Source organism: Octopus bimaculoides, chromosome 12, assembly GCF_046866305.1.
Source record: "Octopus bimaculoides isolate indiv1 chromosome 12, ASM4686630v1, whole genome shotgun sequence".
In the NCBI taxonomy this organism is placed as follows: domain Eukaryota; kingdom Metazoa; phylum Mollusca; class Cephalopoda; order Octopoda; family Octopodidae; genus Octopus; species Octopus bimaculoides.
Window position 1 is genome coordinate 7,348,078 of NC_142939.1, and position 12,343 is coordinate 7,360,420.

The following is a 12,343-nucleotide window of genomic DNA, read 5'->3' on the forward strand; positions in this document are numbered from 1 at the left end:
TATATATATATATATATATATATATATATATGTATATATATATACACACACATACACACAAATATATAAAAACACTACGCTCATTATATTAGGAGATATTACATTAATTATTATATTATCAATTGATTTAGTAACACACTTCAAAATAGCAAATTTTAATATTTAAAATTACCAGACAAATCCAGAATATAATCAATAGAAATAACTTAACAACTGAGCAACCATTTTCACTACGATTGCTATAAAGACTTAAGCTGCATCTGTTTTAAAATATTTGCTGTAATTTTGTTACTTGATGCATTCAGTCGGTAAATAAATCTTTAAACTATTAACGATTCTAACTAAAATAGTTCTTACAAAATACTTTTGTGATCTAAATTCGTTTCATCGAGACATTGCATCCTTTAAAACCTCCATGCTTCCTGAAATTCACCAACACTACACCTGATATCCCCACCTCCATATGCATGCGCACACGTTTCTCATGACTCATACACTGTTCACTTTTATACATAATTCCATGTACTGTACTTTGATGAGTTGTAGTGCACCTTAGCACTATACAGAATAATTTCATTATCATTATTATTACTTATAAAAATAGCATAAGAGATACTCTTATTTATTTTAACAGAAACATTCACACAATTTTCATGCCATTTGAATTTGATAAAGCTTTTGATTAATACAAGACATTACTTATGTGTTAAGGTGGTATTAAGTGGATGGCATAAAAATTTCCTAGTTAGGGCACAAATCAACAATTATTTTTTTCTCATAGACAGAATTAAACTCTGTATTGCAAACCAACAACTCATTCATTCATAATATACTCTGGCAGATTTAAACATGACTAAGCTAATCATTGTTGCACTTCATTGGAGAACACCTTCTCCTTCAGATGAATGTGTTTGTAATATACTCAATTCATTAGGATGAGAAGACTTTGAGACAATTAGTGTCTTGGCCTTGTTGTGTCTCATCATCTCAAACTACCCCACGCTAACGAATCTAACAAGGATCTTTGGCTTTTGTTTATAAATTCAGCAAAACAATTATTTGCTGATGCTTGCTGATATCAACAATAAATTATCTTGTTCATGGTGAACAGTGAGAATCAGAATAGGTTATTAGCATATCTGTGTTTGAATCTGCCAGAGAATATTAAGAATGAATATATATTCAACTGATCTGGTTCTTGCTGTTCACCATGCACACATGATAATTCATTTAACTCATTTGTTGTTTTTACAGTATTTTTGTTTCTAACAGTGACACCAAATGCCATCTGAATGGATTGGTCCTTTGTACATCTACATTGATGTACATTGTCCAGTTTATCCTATTTTATTTAAGATGTTACTATGTGCTTTGAGAAAGATTTGGCTGCTATTTCTAACAGATTGATTGACTGCATAGAGGCCTTTTTGTTTATTCTAGTTGGTTCATTGAAAAGAAAATATAATTACAAAGTTTATCAACATTTTTTAATGTGTTCCACTTATACATCACTAAATTGCATTATAAATATATTTATATTTTGTGCGCTTCTCTCTCTCTCAACATTTTCTTCAGCTCTTCACTTTCAAGTTCATTTTTGTTTTCAAATTTTAATCAAAAAGGCACAAGAGCTAATATTGTCTTTGGAAAGCATTTTTTCATTACAGCTCTTGGAACGTTTAAATATAAATTCATCAAAGTTTCATTTAATGCATCATTATAAAAAAAAAACCATCACTTTATATTTTGCAATCTTTGAATCTACAAAAATAAATAAAATTAAATTCAATTAATCTTCAAAAGATTCTGTCTGGAAAATTACATTGTTGTTAATCTTATGAACATGTTAATATTGTCTTTGTGTGTTTATATTATAAATACTGAGCATATTTTTGACTTAAATCTTTAAATGAGTTGTTGTAACTGTTAATAAGATTATAATTTTTCAGATTATTAACTTCATCTTTGGAGATGAATTTTTTTTCAATATTTACATTCTACATTAACTTCTATCTTGTGATGTTAGAGTGTTGGACAAAATACCTTGCATTATTTATTTACAGTTCTTTATATTATGAGTTTAAACACTATCAAGATCAATAAAATAAAATACCAGTCACAAACTAGTATCAGTGTTATCAATTGTGCTCCACACCAAAATCTGACACTTTGTGCCATGGATAGAAATCAAATGGGAAGGTGCAAGGTTTAATGGTTAGTGTTTTTGGTTCACAATCTTAAGGTTATGAACTCGATTCCCTGTGTGTGTTGTTACATTCAGCAGGTCATGCTGAATCTCCCTGAATCTACATTTAGGTTAAACATGTCTGTGGAGCACTCAGTCATTTTCCCCTGATCGAATCAACTGGAATGTTTGTCTTCATAACCAACAGAGTGCCCAGTCACAAGTCAAATACTTAAATCTAAATTACATTTTTATAGGTTTGAATCCCAATTGTCATCAGTTGTCTCATTACTAGATATGTCCATAGCACCAGACGAGAGCCAAACTAGATTAACAAGCATCATCATGTGTAAATGGTTGAGTATAGATGACTACTACTACTATTACTACTACTACACTTAGTTTAGAAATAAAGGTTTCTAATTTGAAAGTTGTTTGGTAAAAACTGTACATATCCACGAATATGGCACCTGATAATGATTAGAGATCAAACTGATTGAAATGTAATGTAGATAGATATGTTTTTTAAAATGTTTCATCTCTGAACATGGGGTGTAATAATTGGAGATATTATAATAATTTTTTTTTTTTTAATATTTTTTCAGGACCACGAAATGAAAAAAACCATCAGAAAACTTCAAGTTCAGAAAGATCTACGACCATCTCCAGGAAATGGTGGATAGTATTTGGATTTATGTCATTATTATATCAAAACGGTGTCACATTTTTAGAACCATAACTAAGTACATTGACTAGTTTTTGAAAATATTTAACTTTCAGACTAGAAGAATTGAAGACAGAATCAGACTGACATATCAGGCTATCTGCAAATATGAATATCAGGAAGAATAAGAACTGAAATGATGAAAGGGATACAGCAAATTTCATTTCCTCATTTTTTTTTTTTTGTTTTTTTTTTTTTTGTTACTAAATATAAAAAGAATTAAATTCTAATTATAAATACTAGAAATTAACTATTTATTAACATTCTTGGGAAAAAAGGTTAATAACTAACAAACCAATGCATCATGGATTCTTCACAATGATTATAAAGCAGAGAATAAAGCATCATTGAACATCAGTGATGAGAAATAAATGGTCTTCAGATACTGAAATGACCAGCACTTGAGAGAAAGACTGTAGTCAATGGAATAAGAAACAACAGATTCTTTTGGGCAGGAGTTTAGTTGAACTGAAGATAAAGAAGGAATTGAAACCCCAATGAAAAAAAATAATAAAATGAATGAGAATGTTTTGTAAAAAAAAAAAAAAAAAAATAAAAGGAAACAACTGGCGAGAGAGACAAAAGATTTGTTTGAAATATGGAAAATGAAGAATTGATCAAATGAGAGAAACCAGTAACATCCTAGAAATATTACTTCATCTGTTTTCATGACCGATGGAATCACAGATTGAGATACAGTAGCAGAATTCAGAAATATGAAATTTTTTTTAGATAACTCTGCTACATATTTCCCCATAATGGTGGCCAATATCTTTTTTCTTCTTGTTATTCAGCAGGACTATTTTCAAAAGAAAAAAAAATTTAAAAAAAAAGAATTTTTTGAAAACAACTTATTTGGAGAAAAAAAAATTAACAAAAAAAATTTACCAAAAAAAAAGGTAAAAAAAAATCCAACTCACGAGAACCAACAGGGTCTGTTGGTGTCTGATTATGTGTGTTTATATCTGTATGTATGGTTATAGTTAGCTAAATCTGCAAGTGCATGTGTGTACATATGTGTGAGTGTGTGTATGAGTGGTATGCATGAGTGTGTGTGCACATACAGGTGTTTGTACATATGTGAAATTTATTCAGATGATAGCATATGACCAGTGGGTTTCTCCTTCTCCTCCTCCTCCTCCTTGTACTCCTACTCCTACTCCTTCCTGTTTATAGTTTTTCTTAACATTTGGTTAAATGCAAAACGACTGACCACCAACACATAAATATCAATGTACGTCTATATGTCTGTGACTGTCTATCTATCCATCTATCTATCCATAATAGCTCTCTATCTACCTAACAATTCTCAATATTTATATCTACACATGCAAACAGATACATACACTGGCTTACACTCATGCACTTACACACACACACACACACACAAACAGAAACATACACGCACACACACACACATTCGCACTCATGCACACATGTGATATCTCTCATTGCAACTGGTTATTATTTTAGTTGACTGTACTGTTACTGTTATAGATTTTTTTGTTGTATTTTTTTATGGTGGTGGGGGCAAGAGTGAAAAAAAGAAAGACGAAGAAGAAGAAGAAGTAAATTTATCTTGAATTCATTTCAGAATGAAAGAACACCTTAACAAAAAAGAGCATACATGCCAACTTTATGCGTGTATGTACACAGACAGACACCGTGCATGCATTAACTGAAGGTAATATATACAAAATTTAGGTAACATACAAAACATTAAAAATAAAATTTCATCAGATACATTTTTATATATCCATATATGAAGCCCTGAACATGTATATGTATGCATGTTTTTAAGTAGGTCTGAGTATGTATGTATATATATATATATATATATATATATATATATATATATACACACACACACACACACACGTTTATACATGCATAAATGTCATGTATATATATATATATATATATATACACATGCATATATATTTGCACACACATAATCATATATACATACACAAACATACAAATATATGTGTATGTATATGCGCAAATATATGTATACATATAGGTATGTTTGTGTGTAGATATATGCATATATGTGTGTGTGTGTGTGCATGTTTGAGCATGTGTGTGTACGCATATATATATATATATATATATATATATATATATACACTTATCCATTTACATACCTATATATATATATATATATACACACACACACACATATATATATATATATATGCAGTGGCATCAATTAGTTTAAAGCCAAGAGTATAATGACAGATGATAAAATTTTATTTCTGTTTATTTAATCAATTTCCATTCAAACTATGAATTTTTATTGAATACTTAACCTTTTAAATAGCATTAGTTTTTACATGAAACTTTTTAATTTGCTCAAAGAAATTATTTATATTATGAATAATACCCCTGAGAGCAAATCTCATTTAATTTAAGAAATTTTAAAGCTTATCAATTTTTCTTTTCTTCTTTATCAAGAAAATGTAATAAATGCATTTTACAAAGAAAGTTGTTTAACACTAATGCTTGGTGATGTACCTGAAAGTTTTCAAAACAGAAATACATCTATGAAGTATTGGATGCATAACCCATATTTTGATTGTATAATCATATAATTCACTCCATTTTCCTGGATTTTCGTTGTTGCATACTCATGTCAACACATTTCCATGAGTTTTCATTTGGATTCAGGTTCAAATCTGTGCCAACCACTACAGTACTTGGGTTTTCTTTCTTGATTATTCCTGTAGTCCTGTTTTGAATTGTCATTTTGCTGAAAAATTCACAATTGACCCAAATGGTTCTTGGGATACGGAATCATTGTCTTCTTGAGGATTTCCAGATAGACTATCCTGGTCATGACACCGTTAATTTGATGTATGGGACTGACCCCTTTTCCAGGCATGTGGCCCTAAACAATAGTATTGCCACTACTATGGTTGACTTCCAGATTTATGCACTGATGGTGTATGTCTTCTGTTGTACAATGTCGATGTACACTTGACCATCAAAGTCAAAGAAATTGAATCTTGACTCATCTTACTATCAGATGCATGACCAACTTCGTGGTACTTAATTCTTATGCTTCCCAGCAGACTGAATGCCGGCATTCTCTTTTTTTCTATGCAACATCCCCCGTCATCCCAAGCTGATTTTGTCAAATGTCATTCAAAATGATGACAATAGTAATTTTCCTGGTCTTTACTGACTAAGAGCATAAGTTTGTCAGTCCATCCTTGCAGTGTCTGCAGTGGATCTGATCAAAAACGTTTTGGATAGCCTTCAATTCCATTGAAGATATTTTTAACATAATGTTACTGAACATCCAACTTCAAGCAGCTATTGCTCAAGAAATCCTTTTCAGTATATGAAGTAGGGACAATAATGTTACATGTCTCAGATAATAGTAATAATAATGAACTTTTGTATACAGTGCTCAAATCTGCTCCTACTCCTAAGAAAAGGGTAAAAGAGAGAGGACAGAATGCAGCAGTATGTCGAGCAAAGAAAGACAGCAACGAAAGCCAAAACTGCATGCACAGTGCATCAGGTAAAACACACACACAAAAAAAAACCCCAGAAATGTGAGCAGACAAAGCACAATAAAGAGGAATATACGTCACAACTGTTGGCAAATTTCAGAAAACATGGAATTTTTTAAGGATGCGTAATGGTTTTAACAACCAATACAAGTAGCTTATTACATGCTTCAACGGTTCTGGGTGTGATGTTAAGTTTTTTTTTACATTTTATACATCACAACAGATCTTAAGATGATATCACCAAGTAGTTATGAATTGTTTGTCTTATTTAGATGATAATATTGAATATTAAGGTTAAAATACATTTTCTAAAATGTTCTTAAATTTAATGAAGCTCATTTTTATGGTTTTATTAATACCATCAATGATTACATTATGTGAGGGGAAATTTTCATGTCTAAATTTACATCATTTAAAAGAGTGAAAAAAAAAACTTTCTTTTATCATATACAGTATCAACTATAAATGATTAAATAAACAGAAATAATAACTCTTTAATCATCAATATACTTTTTCCTAATTTTTAAAATAAGCACTGCCACAATATATATATATACATACATACATACATATATATACATGCACAGTTATATACGTAAATATGTGTGTGTGCATGTGTGTATATACATATATATATCTATATACACACATACAAATATATATATATACATACAAATATATATGTATATATATATATATGCATATACAAATACATATATACATATGTGTGTGTGTGTGTGTATATATATATATATATATATATATATATACATACACACAGACATGTAAATATTTACACAAATATATGTGTATGTATGTATATAAATACATATGTACATGCGAGCACAAACAAGTAAGTATATGCATGCATACATACATATACATGTATATAAACATGCATAAATGAAACCCTAGTGATCGAAATTCAGAAAACAGACTACAAAATCATACAACAAACATCAAACAACCACAACCAACCAAAATATATATATATATATATAATTAAATAAAGTAAATACAACCTAAGTTTCTTTTAGAAACTTCTAATGGTTAATAACCCTTCCCATATTTGTTGTTATATTTTTCTCTGTAGCGGGAGGAAACTTTACACTTGCATTGTTAACACCGAGTTAATGGTTGGAATATTTCATGAAGAAAAATTTAGCCTTGTACACACAAGCCCAAAAATTAAGCATACTGACAATTGGTTGGGTATCTTAAATGTTTTCATTCTTTTTATTAAAATCATGATAATTTTGTAATTAATGCCATCACTATTGTTATCATTGTTACTGTTATCATCTTCATTAACTTTACATATATGTGTGTGTATGTGTATATATATTATATATACACACACACACACACACATAGATCTGGTGTTCTTGATCAAATAATGTAACGAAGAACTCATTTTTAATGCACAGTATGTGTGTGTGTGTGTGTGTGTATATATATATATATATATATATATATATATATATACACACAGTGGAGGGAAATAAATATTCGTACATGTCAAAATTCTTTATTTATTTAATTTCTAATGAACATAAATGGGATATACCAATACTATATTTGCATACACATGCATAAACTAAGAATGTGCAAAAGAAACTAATAAATTATAGTAACTAATGAATTTATTTACAATTATAAATATTTAGGGGTGAAAAAAGTATTCGTACAGAATAAATTTATGAGTTTCTATGCCACAAAATACTGTTAAAATAATTTTTTTTTTTTTTTTTTACTAGAACTTTCTTATTTGTTCCAATAATCTTATCAGTGGTCATTTTTAAGTGTCAAAATGCTAGCTTCTTCATTCAGCACTGAGACAGCATAAAGTAGTGTTGTAATAATGGCGAAAAGTAAAGAACTCACAAATTCAGTGAAAAACTTAATTATTGAACAGTGGAAAGCAGGTAAAAGTTACAGGAAAATATCAGAGACCCTTTGTATTCTATTTTCTACCATATCTTCATTTATTCAAAGATATAAAAAAATCGGGAACTGTTGAAAATAGAATAAGATCCAGTGCACCACACAAGATTTCCGCTAGATCTTTAAGAAAAATGAAGTGAAGTATCGAAAAAAATGCAATGATCACCAGAAAGGAGTTGCAAGAAGATTTGTTAGCTTCAGGGACTAGTGTTACATCACGAACAATCAGCAATGAACTTCATAGGATTGAGCTGAAGTCATGCTCTCCTAGAAAAACTCCACTGTTGACTAAAAGGCATAGAGATGCCCGTTTAAAATTTGTTTATGAACATAAAAGATGAATCTGATACATTCTGGGAAAATGTTCTTTGGACAGACGAGTCAAAAATTGAATTGTTTGGATGAAATTCGCGTAGCCATGTTTGGAGGAAAGATGGTACCACCTATTCGCCGAAAAACAGAATTCCTACTGTAATGTTAGGAGGTGGCAACATCGTTGTGTAGGGATGTTTCTCTGCAAATGGTACTGGCAATTTACATGTGATAGATGGTAGAATGAATGCAGAGATGTACCAAAATATTTTGAACAATAATTTATGGGACTGTAGAAAAGCTCCAGCTTTGTGAAGGGTGGATTTTACAACAGGATAACGACCCTAAGCACACGGTGAAGTCTACCAAAAATGGATTGTCAATCACAATATAAAATTATTAGAATGGCCAAGCCAGTCACCTGACTTGAACCCCATTGAAAATTTGTGTCGTTATTTGAAAATTAAAATTCATTCAAGAGCCCCAATGTGCATTCCAGATTTGAAGAAAATTTGTCAAGAAGAATGGGAAAAAATTCCTAAAGAAACATGCAAGTCATTGATTAAGAACTACAAGAAGAGATTGGTTGAAGTGGAACTGAATAATGGTTATGCTACTAAGTATTAAATCAGAATTATCAGTTATTTATGTTCTGTACAAATACTTTTTTCACCCCCAAATATTTATAATTTAATATAAATTCATTAGTTACTATAATTTATTAGTTTCTTTTGCATATTCTTAGTTTATGCATGTGTATGCAAATATAGTATTGGTATAATCCCATTTATGTTCATTAGAAATTAAATAAAGAAAGAACTTTGACATGTACGAATATTTATTCCCCCACCCCACCCCTGTATATTCATGCCTGATGACAGCTGGCCAATTGTTCCCCCCCAACTTACGCAGCTCATATTTGAAAACAACAAAAGACATCTATCACAAACTAAACATTGGAGGAAGGAATAATAAAAAAATAAGTTGAAACAACAAAAAAAAAAGGCTCATTTTAACTGATGTTTCTTTTATTTATTTTATGATTGGTTTGAGTCTAGTTTTTTTTTTTATTGCTTTCAAATATGACCTATATATAATATGATGAAATCAACTCATCTGAGGTTGTGATATTCAAATGAAGATTCACAACAGTAAAACTTTCTCCATTGACAGTTGGCCAACTGTCTCCCTGTGTTACAGTTCACACACACACACACACACACACACACACACACACACATATATATAAATATTATTGATGTCAAGAATTTTATGAGAACATGAAATAATGCTTTTTTGGAACATTGGTCTGAAGACATCACATAAAGCATGTAAGTTTTGGTTTGAAGAACTCTTTCGGATAGAAAAACTCAAAGGCCGCTTTTTCTATCCAAAAGGGTTTTTCAAACTAATATCTACATGCTGTTATTTGTAGCCGTATGTGATGTGCTTTGAGACCCAATGTTCCAAAAAAAAGATATATATATATATATATATATATCATTACCATTATCACCAGCTTCATCATCTTCATTGTCATCACAAACATTATCATCATCATCATCAGTGGTGATGTTGCTATACTTATCAGAAATATGGATTTTCAAACTGAGGCACACAAGGACACATATTTCAAAGGAATTGGAATCAGGTAGGGAAATGGTGATTGCTTTCACCTGGATGCTTTGTTCTGTTGATCCTCGTCACAAGCAGGACAGAAAGTAAATTTCACTTTAGTAGGATCTGAATAATAATATCATTAACGATAATGGCAATGTTGATGATAATGAACATAATGAGTATTTTAGTTTCATAATAAAGAATTTTTTAGTTTGTTTTTATTTTCAATCAATGCAAATCAAAGGAAATCAATAATAATGATTTCTTACATTGACACAAGGTACTAAACGTGTAAAGAAGGGTTGTGATCAACGTTAGAGAAAAGGGATCTCATTACAAGATATTTAGCCTGAAATTCTATTATATCTGCCAAGAACAACAACAAAGGAGTTTCTACATAGTCACTCAGCCAGCTAGAAATAGCAGCCAAATCGCTTTGATATCACACTCTATTGTCTTTAAAAGTTGAAGGACAAACTGCATAACGCAGTCTTAGATACGACATTATGTCTGAAGAGATAAAAGATGAGATGGTCATATCGGGAATGCCTTAAATCATGAGAGTATTCGTTTCAGGCTGGCTTGGCACTAAACAACACCACCACCATAATGACAACAATACCAACAATCACACCCAGAGCTATGCCATCATGTAGTCACTGGAATTTCTAGAAACAGCAGCCAACTCTCCCTCAAAATTACTCTCTATCATCTTAAAACTAAGACAAGTATTCAAGGATATGGTTGAAACAAAACAAAGATAGAATAGTTACATCCAAAGTGCCTTTGAAAATAGGAGACCTGCTGGCTCAAGGCTAACCAGAGGCTAAATGACCACAATAATGACAACAATAACACAATGACGGCAATAAGACCTACACTATGAACAAAACACGGTGAACAATAAAATGCTCATATTCATTTGTTTGGTTTCAAATCTATTTTCCATGTTGGCATGGTTCAAGCAAAATTATTTTCAGACATTTTCTACAGCTGGATGCTCTTTTTGTCACCAACCCTTACTTGTTTTCAAGTAAGGTTCTTTTTATATATATTTTATTATAACTCACACATTGAAAGCTGAAACTACAGAACTTTGCTTACTGGACATTGCAAACAAGGATAAAGCTTTTTTGCTCAGACAACGTTAATAAGGGTAAGTGGATCAACATTGATACACACATAGATATATAGAGACAGGCATGGTTATGTGGTTAGGAAGTTTGCTTCTCAATCACATGGTTTCAGTTCAATCCCACTGTGTGCAAACTTGGGTAAGTATCTTCTACTTTAGCTCCAGACTGGCCAAAAGTCTTCTAAGTGAATTTGGTAGATGGAAAATAAAAGAAGCCCATTGTGTATATATGTATGTATGTATATTTATGTCATTGTGGTGGCTGATGCCAGTACCGCCTGACTGGTCCTCATGCCGGTGGCACATAAAAAGCACCCACTACACTCTCAGAACAGTTGGCATTAGGAAGGGCATCCAGCTGTAGAAACCTTGCCAGATCAGATCAAGGTGCCATGTGGTGGGACAGAACCCAAAACCACATGATTTCAAAGCAAACTCCATATCCACACAGCCATGACTGCACTTATATATATGTATATATATATATATATATATATATATATACTGTTATTATTTATTTAACAGAAATTTTGGGTGACTGTGACTTCGAGGTATTTTTTTCAGTAATGGCTCAGCAGACTCTCACATCACACACGCCTGTATACATATATACTTTCTTTCATTTACTGGATGCAATCATCAACCTATGATCATGTTGAGGTGGTCATCTTCAAAAGTTTCGGGGAACCTCAAAACTTCAGTTTTTATTTCAATTAGGTTGATCAATTTCTATCAAATGAAATTAGCTTTACCATCTTATGATACTGGTTTTAGTAGACATAAAAACAGACTGGTGCACACAAAGACACATTCACACACACACCACACACAAATATTTATCAATGGAAGAAGGCTGAATTGTCACAAATTGTATTTTCCAGCATACAAGTTGATACAATATT

The 12,343-nt window shown here is 31.1% G+C and overlaps 1 protein-coding gene across 3 annotated transcripts in view; it reads left to right on the plus strand.

Annotated features, from left to right (window-relative positions):
- LOC106868246 (zwei Ig domain protein zig-8) overlaps positions 1 to 7,692 on the plus strand; it is a 363,647-nt gene extending 355,955 nt beyond the window's left edge. For all 3 annotated transcript variants that reach the window (XM_089360695.1, XM_089360696.1, XM_052972069.2), the window contains one exon: positions 2,791 to 7,692. In XM_089360695.1, coding sequence (XP_089216821.1) covers positions 2,791 to 2,924 — 134 coding nt within the window. In that variant the 3' untranslated portion in view covers positions 2,925 to 7,692. The remainder of the gene's footprint in view (positions 1 to 2,790) is intronic.
- Positions 7,693 to 12,343: the final 4,651 nt, after the last annotated feature.